This window comes from Dendrobates tinctorius, unplaced genomic scaffold, assembly GCF_039654945.1.
Source record: "Dendrobates tinctorius isolate UK_male_01 unplaced genomic scaffold, ASM3965494v1 ptg000167l, whole genome shotgun sequence".
Classification (NCBI taxonomy): domain Eukaryota; kingdom Metazoa; phylum Chordata; class Amphibia; order Anura; family Dendrobatidae; genus Dendrobates; species Dendrobates tinctorius.
In genome coordinates, this window is record NW_027361834.1 from 629,824 (window position 1) to 649,219 (window position 19,396).

At 47.0% G+C, this 19,396-nt stretch overlaps 1 protein-coding gene across 5 annotated transcripts in view; it reads left to right on the forward strand.

Annotated features, from left to right (window-relative positions):
- The window catches only part of CHN2 (chimerin 2), a 438,164-nt gene that overhangs the window by 320,337 nt on the left and 98,431 nt on the right, over positions 1–19,396 (forward strand). For 4 of the 5 annotated variants that reach the window (XM_073550704.1, XM_073550703.1, XM_073550705.1 and 1 more), the window contains one exon: positions 9,030–9,107. The exons of the other annotated variant lie outside the window; for it this stretch is intronic. In XM_073550704.1, the coding sequence (XP_073406805.1) occupies positions 9,030–9,107 (78 nt within the window). The remainder of the gene's footprint in view (positions 1–9,029; positions 9,108–19,396) is intronic. 5 annotated transcript variants of the gene reach the window in all.

Consider the following 19,396-nt stretch of genomic DNA (forward strand, 5'->3'; position numbering starts at 1 on the left):
GCTTCAGTGTCCGCAGGTCCTGTGCCTCTTTACTTTCCGGCGCTGACTGGACCCAGACACTAATAGTTTGAAGCACGCATTGTCACCTCTGCTGCCCCGCTCCACAGGTATCTTTTAGCACTGTTTCTGTACTCAGGACATGCGCACAGGCTCTGTGAGCGAGTGTAGTGCGGTGTCTCTGACAAAAAGTCATTCTAATTGTAAGACTATTGTTCACCTAGAGGAAGGTAAAAACTAATTCCGGTGGTCTACACGCCACTGGAAATGGAGGAAATAACTTTTCTAATGTAATTGTAAGTTGTAATGTGAAGCTTGTGATTACGGGGTTAAAATATCTTACTTTTCTGATTATTGCTCGGAGACTACGTAGTATATGGAGCAGTAGAAGATTTTGTGTGAAGCCGTAAATGCCTGCGAGGCCCCTTCTGACGTCCTGATAACGTGTGATTAGATTAACATGATTAATAAAATCACTGATTTCCAGCTCACTCTGCCACAACGCAGAGAACAGAGAGCTGAAGCCATTTCTCCAGACACGCACTGAAATCCACCGACGGAGCTTCCGCCTATGGCAAGATGGTTTTGCGCTTTCGTTCGCTGATATATTTCAACCACATTCACAGTAACAAGTCTGCAATGGCCGCATTATATCTCTTGTGTTTGACCTACATACGAAATGGGCGAGTACTGACTTTTAGACGGGAAAACTCATCATGAGAAGTGGCGCATAGCACAATTCTATCCCCTGGGAAAGGCGAAAACCCGGAGTCATCATGTTAACCAAGTTTTTGCTGAATATTTTATAACCCTCCAATTTGAGCTTAAAAGCAAAGAGTTGAATTAACTTGGAGACCCAGATGTTGGATGCTGTGTAATGAGCAATCAATCAGTGCCGTGTATTGGAGGACAGACATAAGGGAGTCCCCCCCTATACCGGTCATGTATCCGCTCAATAGCTGTCTAATCATCATCCAACTAGTAATATAGGAATTACTACCTAAGCTCTCACATTGCTGTGCAGTTTTGCTGGGATTTTCCGAAATTGTGGCAAAAACACAGAGGTTTCGCTGCAGTTTTGGAAAATTGATGCAAAACTGCAACATGTGAACCAAGCCTAATTGAGGGATTTTTTTTTTTTACATCTTACTCTTCACTGTCTTGATGGGTAACACAGTCCAGGCACTGACCTTCGGTGGTGAGGGTTACAAAGTAGTGTAGCTCCCTGTGCTACTACATGAGCATTTCTACGAGACATCGACTGTTGTCATACATCCACCTCAAGTCGATGGCACTTGGATAGAGATACTCCTGTCTTAGCCTGAGGCCAGAAAACCCTTTATATCAAACTAAACATTTTATCTCACTACAGAAAATAGTTTTTCATAAAAATGCATTGAATAGACATTAGAGATGGATGGACACTCGGATGTTCGGGCCCGTGGGTTTGGCCGAACAGTTACAAAAAGTTCGGGTACCAGAACAGTACGCAAACCCGAACCCCATTCACTTGAATGGGGGGCCCGAACATCCAGTGTTTGCCACGCTGTCATGTGCATGAAAGCACGGCAAACACCGCTTCTGATCGGCAGTAAATCATGCCCGCCGGTCAGACAGCCACGGTTCCCACGCTTTCAAAAGACAGCATGGGCGCTCACCTGTGGTCACTGGTATCAGCTGATGGGACTACAGCTCCTGTCCTCTGACACCTGCTGACGCTAATAACAGTGAGAGCAGGAGCGGCGGATGGGAGTATTCATCAGCAGCTCCTGCTCTGTAAATAAATAATAAAAAAAAACAACATGGGTTCCCCTATATTTTTGATAACCAGCCAGGCAAAACTCACAGCTGGGGGCTGCAACCCTCAGCTGTGGGCTTCAGCAAGGCTAGTTATCAAGAATAGAGGGGTCCCCACGTTGTTTTTTTAATTATTTAAATAAATAATTTAAAAAAATGTCATAGGGTCCCCCCCATTTTTGACAACCAGCCTTTCTAAAGCAGACAGCTGAGGGCTGGTATTCTCAGGCTGGTAAGGGGCCATGGATAATGGCCATTCCAGCCTAAAAATTGGAGCCCACAGTCACCTGAGAAAAGGCACATCTTTTAGATGCACCAATTCTTGCGCTTTGCTCGGCTCTTCTCACTTGTCCTGTGGCAGAGGCAAATGGGGTTCATATTTGTGGGGTTGATGTCACCTTAGTATTGTCAGGTGACATCAAGCCCACGGCTTAGTAATGGAGAGGCGTCTATACAGTTGTGGCCAAAAGTATTGACACCCCTGCAGTTCTGTCAGATAATACTCAGTTTCTTCCTGAAAATGATTGCAAACACAAATTCTTTGATATTATTATCTTCGTTTAATTTGTCTTAAATGAAAAAACACAAAAGAGAATGAAGCAAAAAGCAAAACATTGATCATTTCACACAAAACTCCACAAATGGGCCAGACAAAAATATTGGCACCCTCAGCCTAATACTTGGTTGCACAACCTTTAGCCAAAATAACTGCGAACAACCGCTTCCAGTAACCATCAATGAGTTTCTTACAATGCTCTGCTGGAATTTTAGACCATTCTTCTTTGGCAAACTGCTCCAGGTCCCTGATATTTGAAGGGTGCCTTCTCCAAACTGCCATTTTTAGATCTCTCCACAGGTGTTCTATGGGATTCAGGTCTGGACTCATTGCTGGCCACCTTAGTAGTCTCCAGTGCTTTCTCTCAAACCATTTTCTAGTGCTTTTTGAAGTGTGTTGGGTCATTGTCCTGCTGGAAGACCCATGACCTCTGAGGGAGACCCAGCTTTCTCACACTGGGCCCTACATTATGCTGCAAAATTTGTTGGTAGTCTTCAGACTTCATAATGCCATGCACACGGTCAAGCAGTCCAGTGCCAGAGGCAGCAAAGCAACCCCAAAACATCAGGGAACCTCCGCCATGTTTGACTGTAGGGACCGTGTTCTTTTCTTGGAATGCCTCTTTTTTTCTCCTGTAAACTCTATGTTGATGCCTTTGCCCAAAAAGCTCTACTTTTGTCTCATCTGACCAGAGAACATTCTTCCAAAACATTTTAGGCTTTTTCAGGTAAGTTTTGGCAAACTCCAGCCTGGCTTTTTTATGTCTCGGGGTAAGAAGTGGGGTCTTCCTGGGTCTCCTACCATACAGTCCCTTTTCATTCAGACGCCGACGGATAGTACGGGTTGACACTGTTGTACCCTCGGACTGCAGGGCAGCTTGAACTTGTTTGGATGTTAGTCGAGGTTCTTTATCCAACATCTGCACAATCTTGCGTTGAAATCTCTTGTCAATTTTTCTTTTCCGTCCACATCTCATCTAGGGAGGTTAGCCACAGTGTCATGGGCTTTGAACTTCTTGATGACACTGCGCATGGTGGACACAGGGACATTCAGGTCTTTGGAGATGGACTTGTAGCCTTGAGATTGCTCATGCTTCCTCACAATTTGGTTTCTCAAGTCCTCAGACAGTTCTTTGGTCTTCTTTCTTTTCTCCATGCTCAATGTGGTACACACAAGGACACAGGACAGAGGTTGTGTGAACTTTAATCCATGTCAACTGGCTGCAAGAGTGATTTAGTTATTGCCAACACCTGTTAGGTGCCACAGGTAAGTTACAGGTGCTGTTAATTACACAAATTAGAGAAGCATCACATGATTTTTCGAACAGTGCCAATACTTTTGTCCACCCTCTTTTTTATGTTTGGTGTGGAATTATATCCAATTTGGCTTTAGGACAATTCTTTTTGTGTTTTTTCATTTAAAACAAATTAAATGAAGATAATAATAACAAAGAATTTGTGTTTGCAATCATTTTCAGGAAGAAACTGAGTATTATCTGACAGAATTGCAGGGGTGTCAATACTTTTGGCCACAACTGTAAGACACCTATCCATTACTAATTCCATAGTCACATTGTAAGAAAACACAGATGCCCAGAAAAAGTCCTGTAATTGAAAGAATGACACAGACTCCTTTAATAATCTTAATTAAACCATACTTATGACCTCACCTAATTCAATCAAAGCAATCGATATCCTGTAATAAACAAAAACTAAAAAAACAACAATATACCATACCTGTCTGTCGTTCTGTCCCATGCGTTCTGGGGGATAAACAGTTTTCAGCCTGGATGGTGCGAAGATGCGACCGTCCAGTCTGAGAACCACTGGTGACTGAGCAGCCCTCAGTGACCGGTGATGACGTCATTGAGGTTACGTCCAGTCACTGAGGCTCCGTTCCCAGCCGGACTGAACTGCGGTGACCTCGGTGATATCCCCGTTAGCAGCGTAAGAGTTTTTCGCCACAGTTTTTCACTGCAGTTCAGCCCGACTGGGAACAAAGCCTCAGTGACCGGACGTAACCTCAATGACGTCACCACCTGTCGGTCAACTGCAGCGGCCCTTGAAAGAGCCAGCCAGTGGTGGAGTTGGACTAGTCTGCTCTCCTGCTATGATCCCCAGCTCTCTCTTTAAAGTATATATTCAATGAAACATTTCAGAGAAAAATATACGTGGCTTCAGTTGCATTCAGGCCCTGATTCATGCTGCTCGTGGTTTGGACGATGTGAATCAGCTGACAGGTTCCCGTTAAATTCTTCTCTAAAATTAATCAATAAGAAACAATTAGATCAGTTTGCATCGGTCAGGACTATGATTGTGCTACAAGTAAGCAGCTTATTTGGCTTCTGATGTGACTTCCTCCCTTATCACAAAAGGACATTGACCTGTCACATCTAGACCCGTCCTCCCAAACATAATTACATGAGAAGGCGTCACTGCCTCCCACAAGAACAGCACACTCATCTGGCGCTGCTGAAAGCATTCTACTGATCTAGAGATATTAATTTGGAAAATAATGTGCAGATATATTATGATCGCTGCTATATATGAGCTGTATATTTTGTGATCAAAGAGGAATGAAATTCCCTCAGAGCAGGGATATCATTCCAAAAGCAGAAAAAAATCCCTTTGTAAATTCTGTACACTTTTACCACTGCACATGTTATGTTGGAGGTGAAATGTTTATATCCACATTTATGTTTTGTGTCCAAAAATTGAATTAATTCCTGGGGTGGAGCCAGGGTGTAATGGGGCATGGCGACGCCTGCTCAGCAAAAATGTTCCTTACTCCAGTCCCTGATAAGATATGCCTAATTCATTAAAGGGATTTTGCTATCCCATCTTAGAGAAGCATGATATAGTGGGAAAAGGGATAATCTCCTGATGATAAAACACTGATTTTATAATAAAAAAAGGAAAAAAAAAACTACTTTAGGAAACCCAGTAAGTGCCACGTCACTGGAATCATGGTCGCTGCTCCTATATTATGCTGTTCTCAGATTAGGAGGCAAGAACCTGGTGACGGATTTCCTTTAAGTTGCGTGTTTCTCTTAAAGAATTTGGCACATCTTGGTCCTACATGCCCATAATTAACACTGGCATGTAAAACGCCAGTCTTACTGAATCGGGAGCTTCGCGTCTTCTCTTCCTGTAATCCTTCAGTGTTTTCTTTCCACAAATAACTGTGTCTTAGTTGTGATTTTTTTTTTCCTGATTGACATAGTTGGAGGCTAGGAGATTCTAGCGCAGTCCTTCATTTCGAGATGGAAGCTGGTACTAACGTCAAAGCAAAAATACACCCAGGAGGATTATGGCAGAATGAAAAAAGGATATCTCTGTCATGGTGAATTCTGCCTCCTAGTGCTGCTGATAATTGATTTTATGTATAAGGTAGGCCAGACTTGGGCAAATTGCTGCCCACAGGCCACATGCCGCCCTCTGGATGTCTCTGTGAGGCCCACAGACTGGCAGGGCCAAAGGGACAGAATCAAATGCTGCAGCAATTGTAGGGCGCAGTGGACACCTGACTAGCTTAGGGTGTGTAGAGATGCAGAGCATGTACATATGACACATTATGCTCTGCGTGTGCCGACTGCAGGCATTCATCACAATGTACACACCGGTCTGCCAGCACTTGTTACAGTGTTATTGCTGAGCTGCACCGTCTCGGCAGCAGAAGAGAATTCATGACGGCGCCTGATGAATTCATGACGGCGCTGCCTGAGCAGCGTATACTATAATCTATGGTGAGCGAACATATTGAATGGCCCAAATATCTTTTCAACCGGCCCAAAGTGTGATTCTGGAACAGAATGAGGATGTCAGGATCACACTTTTGGCCAAGTGAGAAGATATTTGGACCTCCTGCACCTGTGACATGTGGATACATGAATCCACATAAATCCACATGGATCCAAATGCCCCAGGTGCTTGAGGCCCAAATATTTTTTTATTATAAGATGAAAAATGACATCTATTATTTTATATGTGAAAACCCACTCTTAAAGGGGTACTCCACTAATGGACAGCTTCTTTTAAAGGCCCCCAGACTGCTGCTATAAAATAAAAAAAGCACACCTACCTCCTGCATCACTGCCCTTGGTTGTCCTGAGCGCCGTATTTCCTGCTGTTCTCATGACATATGCAATATACATGACAGTTGCAGCTGATCAGAGAACCGCAAAGCCAAGTGATTGACTGCTGCGTGTAATAGGGTCATATGTTCTCCCAAATGACAATACGTGGCAAAACACAGGAACCCGCTACATTTGTCATGTTTGTTGTGGAATGAGCACAAATGTCAAATACTCAAGAATAACAAATGAAAACCTTTTTCACTGCATTTTATTTATATGCGTTGGTATACCTTTCTTTTTTGCTACGGTTTTTGTCCCTTTTTTGTCTGTCACATAAGTAAAACTACTTTGTTTGGGATATTTCCTGGTATTTGACTTTAATAAAACATTATTTATAAAGTCATGTGACACAACGCGTGTTTTTAGCGCATTTCTGCTCAGGAAACGCAATAAAAATGCATTTGCTGTTTTTACCTGTGAATATTCCTCATCTCATTCAAGCTTACAGGTGCTTGTCACAAAATTAAAATATCATCAAAAAGTTAATTTATTTCAGTTCTTCAATACAAGAAGTGAAACTCATATATTTTATATAGTCATTACAAACAGAGTGATCTATTTCAAGTGTTTATTTCTGTTAAAGTTGATGATTTTGGCTTACAGGCAATGAAAACCCAAAAATCATTATCTCAGCAAATTAGAATTAGACCTGCAAAGGCTTCCTAAGCGTTTAAAAAGGTCCCTTAGTCTGTTTCAGTAGTCTCCACAATCATGGGGAAGACTGCTGACTTGGCAGATGTCCAGAAGGCAGTCATTGACACACTCCACAAGGAGGGTAAGCCACAATAGGCCACTGCTAAAGAAGATGGCTGTTCCACTGAACTTTCCATTAATGGAAAGTTCAGTGGAAGGAAAAAGGTGCACAAGCAATCGGGATAACCTTGTGTGCCAACATTGGGTGCGCACACTGACACTGAGGACGGTAGAGTTTCTGCAGTGCCGCTGATTGCGTTCAGGCAGTGCTTGCTTGAGTGCTGTCTATCAAGATATGACACAGTGATGACTATGCAAACTGAGGGGATGTAACTTTGCCCTAATTTCCTGGACACACCAAGGATGCACTGGAGCCATTCACTTGAATAAGAAATAAATTCCTTTTTTTCTTTTAACTACACACGTGGTCAAAATTGTTGGTACCCCTCGTTTAATGACAGGGTACCAACAATTTTTTTTATTTTTTGAAAAATTCTGTGGTAGTATGGATGAAAAGCAAAGTCTGACTTTTATTTGTTAATTTTCTTAGATTTTTGATTTATTATTACTTTTGTCAGATTCAAGTTATTTCTGTCACCATTGTGGGTTTTTCTGTCATTAAACGAGGGGACCAAGAATTTTGATCACGTGTGTAAACCACTAAAGTTAATACTAAGGTTATGATTTTTATAGGTGGTAAGTTTCCTACATAAGTGTTTTAGTTAGCATTTTGGGGGTAACAGATACCCTTTAAAATTAATATCCAAAGTGTTGACAAGACATAGGGATTGTTGACCATCTTTAAAGGGGTTTTTCTTGTCCCAGTTTTCACAGGCTGTATAAACACAATTACGGTAATCTATTGGAAGTCTAGGATGAGTTATCTGTATAACCTCTATCTGTCTGGATGAGTCGTTAATATATACAATAGTCATGGACATCCTCACTTACTCATCCCCAATTTAGTAGATTAAGCACATTGGTCACGTAAGGTTCATGTATATATGTAAGGCTTGTTCTGGGAAGGGGTTAAAAATGTCCATACTTTATAAGGGGAACTTATTAAAGGAATCTGGAAGCCATAGATTAAAAATGATGTGCCAGAGAGAGCCCTCCGCTAATCCTCCTCAGACTCCTGCGGGATTTACACTCACACCGGATATGAAAAGGGAGAGATTTTATCATTTCAAGATTAATCCACCAGCAGGATTTAGCCTGTTTTAATCTATTAGTTTCCAGACTCCAAAGTCTCTTTTTTTGGGACACGATCCAGCCAGAGGAGCATGAGGCTTCTTGTGATGCGCTCAGTCTGCAGAAGTGATGCTCCTTGAGTTGTGCAAGTGGCTTGTAAATCTTCCTCCCTCCCATCCGCTGGTAACTTGTGGTTGGATGCTGTTGCTGAGGAGGGTCTTTTGTCTGTGATCAGTGTGAGGGCTGCCGTTGTCTCAGGCACACGTCTGTCTTGAGAACTAACACAAAGCGGGTCAACTAGTTATTGAAATGCAGAAGCTTCTTCCATCCCACAAGACAGCCCATTCAAGTCACATGTCGGAGGTCTCCGCAGAATGGGCTGCAGCTGCTTCAAATCTGCTGTGTAGCATCAGAAGCAGCTGGACCAACCTAGTGCCTGTAAGCCTTCAAGGCTCAGAGGAGGAAACGCAAAAGATCTGGGATTCTGACACTATGCTGTCTGAGGAGCTATGGTTGGAGAGTGAGAAGAACTATACGGCTGTCCAAAAGTCCAAAAAAGGCAGAAAGCACCAGGAGCTTCTGGCGCTGGCACTGGGGATGAAAGTGGGTGGCAGGAGTGCATTATTGTGGCAGCCTCTGAAACTCTTTGCCTATTCACAGATCACCTCTCTGGTCAGAAGAGCAGCCCTGACGCAAAATGACAACCATTTCAACTATGAGAAAGCACACAACTTCAAGGTAAGAGGCCTTTTCTTCTTCTTTTCACATTGTCCAGACTACATTAGAGTTCTTGTTGCCACAAGTCCTTCTATAAATGAACGTTTCCTTGTAAGAACACGGTTTTGCCTCTTTACAGTTATTTAGACAATCTCGGACGTAACGAGAATCATCGCCTTTGTCTGGAATTCCTTGTTTAACCACAGTGGCCAACTTTCTTTCTTGCTAATGCATCTGACAGGAAGGAGTTATTGGCAGCCAGGAGACATCCACATTGCGTTAACCCCTAAACTACATCGGCAACATCGAAAGCAGAAGAGATAATTACTTGGCATTCATTAAAATAGTGTGAAAAATAGCATTTCATGCTGATCTAATATATCTGTGTTTTTACATATGCTTTTAGTAGAGCGGATGTTGTCAGGTTCTTCATGATAGCAGGCAATGTGTCTTACATAGGACTGCACGAAAATTCTGCCAGTTACAATCAAACTATACAATCGAAAAGAGCCACATAAGTGACAAATTCCATTTTTTGGTTACTATATGTAAAGAAGCAGGAATCATACGAGTTTCCAACTAGGGTTCCCTGAGCCCTGATCAGAGGTCACCCCAAACACAAAACCCACGAAACCCATCCTTTTACAAAAGGAAAGACAAACTGATTTCATCCCACAAATGAACAAGAATTATAAGATGGCTTACCAGCTTCTACATGAACCTTTATTTATGTCAGGTATGGCATTAGGAGTTCTCCAGGAGCAAAAACATTTTCCAGGGTTCCAAAGCTGTAACTAATATGGGTACCACTGGCATATGCCATCATGTTTAGGACTCAATATTCCAATTTTGTATGGTTATAAATGTGAAACTTTTGTATCAGTTCTCATACAAACCAAATTTGACAGAGATGAGCAAATTCCCATAACACTGGTTGAGCGGCCATATAAGTATTCTGTGACCACTGGAAAAAAGCCCTGCGAACCGGCATCCTCACCTCCTCTTTTAATTAGCCAGCCTGGCACTACGTCATAGCTGAGGCGTGATACATACAGGACGGCTAACACTGATATGACCCCTTGACCAGTGACCTGCGAATCCATCTGCTCATCTCTCATGACAAACAAATTAAAAATCTCACATGCAAAATGGTATTTTGGTATTCTGCCTTAATACTCAAAGGGGTTGTTCCTTATCCCAAATTCCAGGGGTGCAGGTGCAGTCCTTGTAGGCAAAGTGAAATTGCACCTCCACATTGCTGCCCTATTGGGAAGCTTTATTACTTAGAAGTGACAGTAGAGGAGAGCCCCTTTAATTACTGCATGAAAGGATGATAAATAAACTATCTATTAAAACTTTAAGGTTTTGGTTATTGACAACTGCATAAAAAAATTCTGTGTGATGTTTTCATTTCTTGGGTATTAAAGGGCTATTCCGATGACTAACACTGAAGGCGTACCATTGTGGTTTACACTGATGCTTCAAATAAAGGGTACAGAGCCCCTTTGGCTTTTTTTCTGGCACAGCAGGAGCTTTGTCTGGATTTTGCAACACAGCAAAATCCTAGTAAATAGGACCGTGCTGTGTCAGGAAAAAAGCGTAAGGGGCCGTAGCTATAGTAGGCTTCTCAGAGTGTGCGCCTCCACCGATCAGACATTAATAGTACATCTTATAGATATGCACTTAAACTAAGTCACCAGAATCCCCCTTAAAGGAAATCTGTCACCTATTTTCTCGACTATCAGCTGCCGGCACTGCCATCAGGGACTTATCTATAGCATTCTGTAATGCTGTAGATAAGCCCCCAATGTAACCTGAAAGATAAGAAAAACAAATTATATTATACTCACCTAGGGGCGGTCCGGGTCTGGTCCAGTCCGATGGGTGTCGCAGTCCGATCCGGCGCCTCCCATCTTCTAGCGGTAACGGCCTCTTTGCTTCCCGTTGCGGCTCTTGCGCAGGCGCACTGCTCTGCCCTGTTGAGGGCAGAGCAGAGTACTGCAGTGTGCAGGCGCCGGGAAAGGTCAGAGAGGTCCGGCGCTTGCGCACTGCAGGACGATGCTCTGCCCCCAACAGGGCAGAGCAGTGTGCCTGCGCAGGAGCCACGACGGGAAGCAACGAAGAGAACGTCATTGTTAGCAGATGGGAGGCACCAGACCGCGACACCCATCGGACCAAGACCGGACCCGGACCGCCCCTGGGTGTGTATAACGTAACTCTTTTTTCTTATCTTTCAGGTTACATCTGGGGCTTATCTACAGCATTACAGAATGCTGTAGATAAGCCCTTGATGGCGGTGCCGGCAGCTGATACTCGAAAAAATAGGTGACAGATTCCCTTTAAAGAGCAGTGATTTGATTTTGGCAAACAGACCCTCCCCCTTGCCTATTATACTGGTATAGAACAGACTGTCATTGTTACCTATTACTTGTATGCTATTGCACTATTTTTCACGTACTCCAATCAAATTTAGTTTTCATTTTACTACAGTATTACAGAACTATAGCGGGGGTCTTAGAGTTACCCCTAAGACACTTTCATATTTTACCATGTGAACCCTTCCTAGTGTTCTGAACAGACTATATGTATAGATGCTAGATGGATAGATAGCTAGATTATAAATAGAGAGAGAGAGAGATAGGTTGATAGAGAGATAGATTTATAGATAAATACCATAGAGAGATCTGTCTACAGATAGACAGATGATAGATCTTCTGATAGATAGATAGATTTATAGATAGATAGAAGACTAGATAGATATATCTATAGATAGATGGATAGGTAGATAGATAATAGAGAGATATTGTTGTATATTCTATTTTTGTAAAAGGACAAACAGAATTCCAAGATACACATTATTAAATCTCATTTGACAGGTGGGACGCAGGCAGACATATTGGTACATATGATTGTGTCCCCCCCTTCTGGGAGCCGCAGTCCCCTCCGAGTAATTACTGGACCGTTACACACATCTGTTTCAATCTCTGCCGAGTTCATTCCGCTGTTCCTTCATTACATGAGACTTCAGTAGGACGGACATCCCTGAGAAATGAGTGATCTGCGACATGTCACGGTTGTTTTACAGAGCACTTATTTTACGCTGCAAATTGTTTCTGTCAGGAAGAATTATAGAAAATCGCTTGAATAGCTGATTCCGGGTTGATACCCCACAGTAGTAATCTGACATAGATAATGCAGAACGACTGTATGTGCATTAGTTGTAAAGTACAAATCTTAACCCTTTGTAATAAAAGTGTTTACTCTGTTCTGGTAAATGTTTTACAGGAATAAAAAAGTGAGTAAAGTACATGGTGTTCCCAATCCACTGTCTGGTAACCAAGAGAGATGTTCAAGTGCAAAGAAATCAGTTCTAGCTTGCATCTTAATGCGTTTTTACAGCTTTATACCACTTAATTCCATGGCCATGTGTGGAGAGGGCTCAGATGTTCCCTAAATTACAGCCATAGTTGCATTTAAATGATGTTCAGTGTGCTCTCTTGCCGTTTCCCATCAGCCCCTTTGACACGATCGTGGGGCACCAATTTCTTACCATGTCAGTGGGTGTTAGGGCTGGCGGAACGCACCAAATTATAAATAATAGTAGGTGCGTTCGCAGCCCGGGGTCCACCGTGCAGAGGTGGTACACTGCTGCTAGGTAATGGCGGAAGAATAGAGCGGCGTGAAAACAGTCACACGTGGGTTACGTCACCCAGTGTGAACAGGAGCGAACTCTGTTGACTCACAAAGCCGCACAACCGCTGAACACAAATACCGGAGCCTGTTTAGCTCACAGAGCCCAGCCAAAAAGCGCACAGAAAGCGGCCACAAAACTCTACCCCAAGGACACGGGGTTAGAGTTCCTCTAGGCCCTCTGAGCGCACGGCGTCGCTGCCACGAACGCCGCTATAGACGCTGGCTACGGAGTGTGGAGCACGTGCACTGAAGCGTGCTGAGTCACTGATGGGGACTAATGCCTGACTCCGACTGCCCTACCTACACCTAAGCCTGGGCGCTAGCAGGCTAGGCTGCACAACACATGCGAAACCAAGGGTAGGGGTTTCATAATGAGTGAGTCACCAGAGACATTCATACGTGCATACACCACTTGTCATGAACCCAGTGCAGGTTTTTGAGCTGCACACCTGGGGTTAATGTCTGGAGCTCGGTGCAGGTTTTGACCTGCACACCTGGGGTTAATGATTGTGGCCTCTTTCTGGTTCTGGGAGAGCTTCTTAAACCCCTGGGAAGCTTCAATCCCTGCCAGTTATACTTTTGCCTTTGGCCTAGTGTGCTGACCCCCGTGTGCCTGTTTGTTGCTATAGCTTGTTTATATGGTTCTGACCCGGTTCTGTTTCCCGTTGTGAGTTTGCCTGTTGATTTTGTACTGCGTTATTATCTCTGTGTATGACTCATTGCCTGTGACCTGAGTACTCTCTGCTCGCCCCTCTTGTACCTTTGCAGCTATCTCTGTGTGTGACTCATTGGCTACGTCTTGACTATTCTCCCTGTCTATGCCCCCTGGTAACTTTGTCTCGCAGTTACCCTGCTAGGAGTTATCTTGCAGCTCCTAGCTCTGTGGAGTTTAGGCCACGCCCCTAGCAGTCACGTACTTCAGGTCCTGCGGCTCTGAAGTACGCATCTACTCGGCTGCTGCCCGCTCCACAGGTATCTTTGAGCACTGTTCACTTTACTCAGGACACGCACACTGGCTCAGTGAGCAAGTTCAATGCGGTGTTCCTGACACCACTCACTCCTCATAGTCTGAAAATACAGTGTATCCTAGCGCATGGCCTTTTATATAGCTGTGCACGTCCGGGACCTTCCTGGCTTCTCAGATGGGCCAATCCGAACACGCGCAGGACCTGAGCACGTGACCTTCGATCTCCAATGGGAGATCACTCCACGGGCATGCTCAGTGGCCCGACATGGGGACTTAGTCCCTGGAGAAACTCGCTGCTGAGCAGCATGCATTGCCAAAGCTGTGCCAGAGGTGGCAGTAGCAAGCAAACCCACGGAGCTGGTCTGGGCAGAGCGCCGGGACCGGCGAGTTTGCTGAGCAACCTCCTCTGCAGCTGGGGAAGAATGGGAGACCGCCGGAGGCAAGGCTCGGGATTCCCACTGTGCAGCATCAGGAACCCGACGCCTAACATTACCCCCCCTCCTAGGGCCCCCCTCTCTGAGCCTCGCTCCGCTCGAATTCTGCAATGAGAAGTGGAGCGTGGATGTTCTCCACTGGCTCCCAGGACCGAGCCTCTGGACCATGACCCTTCCAATCCACCAAATAAACTTTTTGCCCCACATCATCTTGCATCCCACAATGGCATTGACCTCAAACTCGTCAGACGACAGTCTGATGTCCCGGCAGATGGCTCAGAAAACCGGGACATGTGAACCCGGCTTAATGAGGGACACATGAAACGTTTCAGAAATAGCCAAGTGTGGTGGAAGGGCCAGGCGGTAGACCCCAGGATTGATCTGCTCGAGGACCTTGAAAGGGCCAATATAGCACGGTGTGAACTTAGCGGATTCAGCCCGCAGCCTGGGGCGAAGGTCAGAGCAGGACGCCTGTGTGTCAGCGGAGAACCTCATTCTCTCCTTGGAGGCCCGAATAGCATCCTGCGTGCGATCCCAAATGTCACGTGCCTCCACCGCCCAGTCAGCCACCCTAGAGTCGGTGGATGACACGGGCATGGGCACGGGGACGCGCGGATGCTGGCCGTAATTTAAGAGGAATGGGGTCTGACCGGTGGAGTCGGCCACAGCGTTGTTCAAAGCAAACTCCGCCCTAGGCAGCAAGGATGCCCAGTCATCCTGCCTGGCCGAGACAAAATGTCGCAGATATGTCACCAGGATCTGATTGGCTCTCTCAACCAACCCATTCGTCTCGGGATGATAGGCCGAGGAGAGATTTAGCTCGATGCTGAGCAGAGAACAGAGCTCTCTCCAGAACCGAAACGCAAACTGAGGACCCCGGTCACTGACAATCTTATCTGGCATGCCATGCAGGCGGAAGACATGATTAAAAACAACGCTGCCAGGCCCCGTGCAGAAGGCAGCCGCGAGAGTGGCACCAGATGCACCATCTTGGAGAAATGATCGGTGACCACCCAAATGACAGTGCTGCCACTGGACTTGGGCAGACCCACCACAAAGTCCATACCGACCATCTCCCAGGGCCTGTCCGCTATCGGCAGGGGATAGAGTAACCCAGCGAGCCGCTGCCGAGAGGACCGATTCTGGGTGCAAGAGACGCACACCTGAATATAGTCCCTGACGTCATGGGTCATATGCGGCCACCAGTACGTCCTTGCCAGGAGATCAGAGGTCCGTTTGGTCCCAAAATGTCCCCCCACCCTGGACGAATGAGCCCAAGAGAGGACCTCCGGGCGCAGATGGGCAGGGACAAAAGTCTTGCCTGGAGGTACCGACTCGAGAGCAACCGGAGCCATGGTCCTCAGGCTCTCCAATGGGACTGTCAGCCGAGGCTCCTCCTCCGATGACACCACGGAGCGAGAAAGAGAGTCGGCCCGAACATTCTTCTCCCCGGAGAGAAAATGCAGGGTGAAATGGAATCAGGAGAAGAACAAGGACCATCTGGCCTGGCGAGAATTCAGCCGCTGGGATGTCTGTAGATAGACCAAATTTTTGTGGTCGGTGAACACCTGGAAAGGGTGGCGAGCCCCCTCCAGGAGGTGTCTCCACACTGAGAAGGCCAGCTTCATTGCTAGCAACTCCCTGACCCCGATGGAATAATTCCTCTCCGCCGGGGTGAAGGTCTTAGAGAAGAAGAAGCATGGGTGCTTCCGACCTTGTGAGTCCTTCTGGAACAGGACCACTCCAACACCGACAGAAGACGCATCCACCTCCAGAATGAAGGGCTTATCTACATCGGGGCGATGTAGAATGGGAGCGCTAGCGAAGTGGGATTTAATTGAAGCGAAGGCCTTGGAGACAGTTTCCGACCACAGTTTGGGGTTTGCACCCTTCTTGGTGAGGGCTACCAAGGGCGCTACCAAAGTTGAGAAATGGGGAATGAATTGGCGATAGTAATTTATGAACCCCATAAAGCGCTGCACCGCTTTGAGAGAGTGGGGTTCTTGCCAATCCATCACCGCCTGTAGTTTGGCAGGATCCATGGCCAAACCCTGGGCAGAGATGATGTAGCCCAGGAAAGGCAAGGACTCCTGCTCAAACACACATTTCTCCAACTTGGCATAAAGGGAGTTTGCCCGCAGGAGATCTAAAACTTTGCAAACATCTCTCCGGTGGGAGTCAATATCTGGAGAGTAAATGAGAATATCGTCCAGATAGACTACTACCGAGGTGGTAAGCATATGCTGGAAGATATCGCTCACAAAGTCTTGGAAGACGGCTGGAGCATTACATAGCCCGAAGGGCATCACCAGGTATGCATAGTGCCCGTCTCTGGTGTTAAATGCCGTCTTCCATTCGTCCCCATCACGGATGCGAATCAGGTTATAGGCTCCCCGCAGATCAAGCTTAGTAAACACTCTCGCTCCCCGTAGCCTATCAAACAGTTCCAATGTCAGGGGCAGAGGATATTTGTTCTTAACGGTTATGGCATTAAGACCCCTGTAATCGATGCACAGACGTAATTCTCCATTCTTCTTTTGGACAAAGAAGAATCCCGCTCCCGCCGGAGACACCGACTTCCTAATGAATCCTCTTGCCAGATTCTCTCTGATATACTGAGACATGGCCTCTGTCTCTGGGAGAGATAAGGGGTAGACCCGACCCCGAGGAGGCTCAGCACCGGGCAAGAGGTCAATAGGACAGTCGTAAGGGCGGTGCGGCGGAAGGGTCTCTGCCGCCTTCTTGGAGAAAACGTCTGCATACTGCTGATACGGCTTGGGAAGCGAGGAGACATCTGTGGGAACCTCAGAGGTAGTGACCTGTACGCAGTCCCTCAGACACCTACCCTCGCAGGACTTGCTCCGAGGATTATTCCCGAGGACCACTCTATGTGAGGAGAGTGAAATCGTAGCCAGGGAACCCCTAGGAGGAACTGGTCGATACCTTCGGGCATAACAAGAAGAGACAGCATCTCCTGATGAGAAGGAGACAGTGAGAGTCTCAGTGGAGCCGTCTGGTGGGTGATTTGGGCCGGGAGTGTCGCACCATTCACCACTCTGATAGTAGCTGGTTGAGGTAGCAGGACCAGGGGGATTGCGTGTTGTTGGGCGAAGGCAGACGACATGAAATTGCCCTCCGCCCCAGAGTCCACGCAAACCTCCACAATCAGAGTGGAAGAATTGAACTCTAATGCCCCTTTAAACAGGAGCTTGGAGGAGAAAGTCGCTGTGTCTAGTAGGCCCCCTCCGATAACCACTAGACGTGAGCGTTTCCCGACCGCTGTGGGCACTGGTTAGCAACGTGCCAAGTCTGCTGACAACGGAAACAGACTGGAGATACCCACGCAGGACGGGACTTGGACCTCGTGCGGGACACCTCCATGGCCTCTGGAGGCTTGGGCGGCTGACCGGGAGATTCCAGCGGTCTAGCAAAATTTGGAGCCAACCTATATCGTTGGCTGGACTTGGAGCGCTCCAGCCCTCGCTCGGTGAAGCGAATGTTAATGCGGGTGGAGACCGTAATGAGCTCCTCCAAAGTGGTGGGCACCTCCCTGGTAGCAAGGGCGTCTTTGACATGATCAGCCAGGCTTCTCCAGAATATAGGTATGAGAACCTTATCTGGCCACTCCAGCTCGGAGGCCAGAGTTCTGAAGAGGATGGCATACTGGCTGACCAGAGATGGACCCTGGGTTAGGCCCAGCAACTGAATTGCAGTGTCGTGCGTGACCCGAGACCCCAGGAACACCTGCTTCAGAGTGAGCAGAAAATGGGTGACACTCTGTACCAGGGGATCCCCACGCTTCCACAGCGGGGTGGCCCACTCCAAGGCCCTGCCCGACAGGAGGGAGATGATAAATCCCACCTTGGCCCGCTCAGAGGGAAATCGTGTGGCCAGCAACTCCAGGTGAATGGAGCACTGACTCACGAAACCCCTGCATGATGCACTATCACCCGAGAACATCTCGGGCAGCGGGAGGCGAGACAAGGTCGGGGCAGGACTGGCCATGGAGACACAGGCGACAGCCTCTGTAGCTGCTTGAACAGCGCCCGAGGTAACATCCGCAGCTGAGGTGGAACGCTCTAGCGCTGCCAACCTACCCTCCAGCTGCTGGATGTACCTGTGCAATTGTTGTTCGTCTGCCATTACTAGCCAGACCCTGGCTCTAGGATAATGTTAGGGCTGGCAGAACGCACCAAATTATAAATAATAGTAGGTGCGTTCGCAGCCCGGGGTCCACCATGCAGAGGTGGTACACTGCTGCTAGGTAATGGCGGAAGAATAGAGCGCCGTGAAAACAGTCACACGTGGGTTATATCACCCAGTGTGAACAGGAGCGAACTCTGTTGACTCACAGAGCCGCACAACCGCTGAAAACAAATACCGGAGCCTGTTTAGCTCACAGAGCCCGGCCACAAAACTCTACCCCAAGGACACGGGGTTAGAGTTCCTCTAGGCCCTCAGAGCGCACGGCGTCGCTGCCGCGAATGCCGCTATAGACGCTGGCTACGGAGTGTGGAGCACGTGCACTGAGGTGTGCTGAGTCACTGATGGGGACTAATGCCTGACTCCGACTCTGCCCTACCTACACCTAAGCCTGGGCGCTAGCAGGCTAGGCTACACAACACATGCGTACCAAGGGTAGGGGTTTCATAATGAGTCAGTCACCAGAGACATTCATACGTGCATACACCACTCACTCCTCATAGTCTGAAAATACAGTCTATCCTAGCGCATGGCTGAGCGGCCATGCGAACCTTTTATAGCCGTGCGTGTCCGGGACCTTCCTGGCTTCCCGGATGGGCCTATCCAAACACGCGCAGGACCTGAGCACGTGACCTTCGATCTCCAATGGGAGATCACTCCACGGGCATGCTCAGTGGCCTGACATGGGGACTTAGTCCCTGGAGAAGCTCGCTGCTGAGCAGCATGCATTGCCAAAGCTGTGTCGGAGGTGGCAGCAGCAAGCAAACCCACGGAGCTGGTCTGGGCAGAGTGCCGGGACCGGCGAGTTTGCTGAGCAACCTCCTCTGCGGCTGGGGAAGAATGGGTGACCGACGGAGGCAAGGCTCGGGATTCCCGCTGTGCAGCGACAGGAACCCGACGCCTAACAGTGGGAGACTGTTGATGGCCCCGATCACTTCCATGTTTTGTTACTCCTCTGAAGCTCAGCTACTTCCTGGGGTTTAGAAGAGACTGCCATTTATACTATATACTGG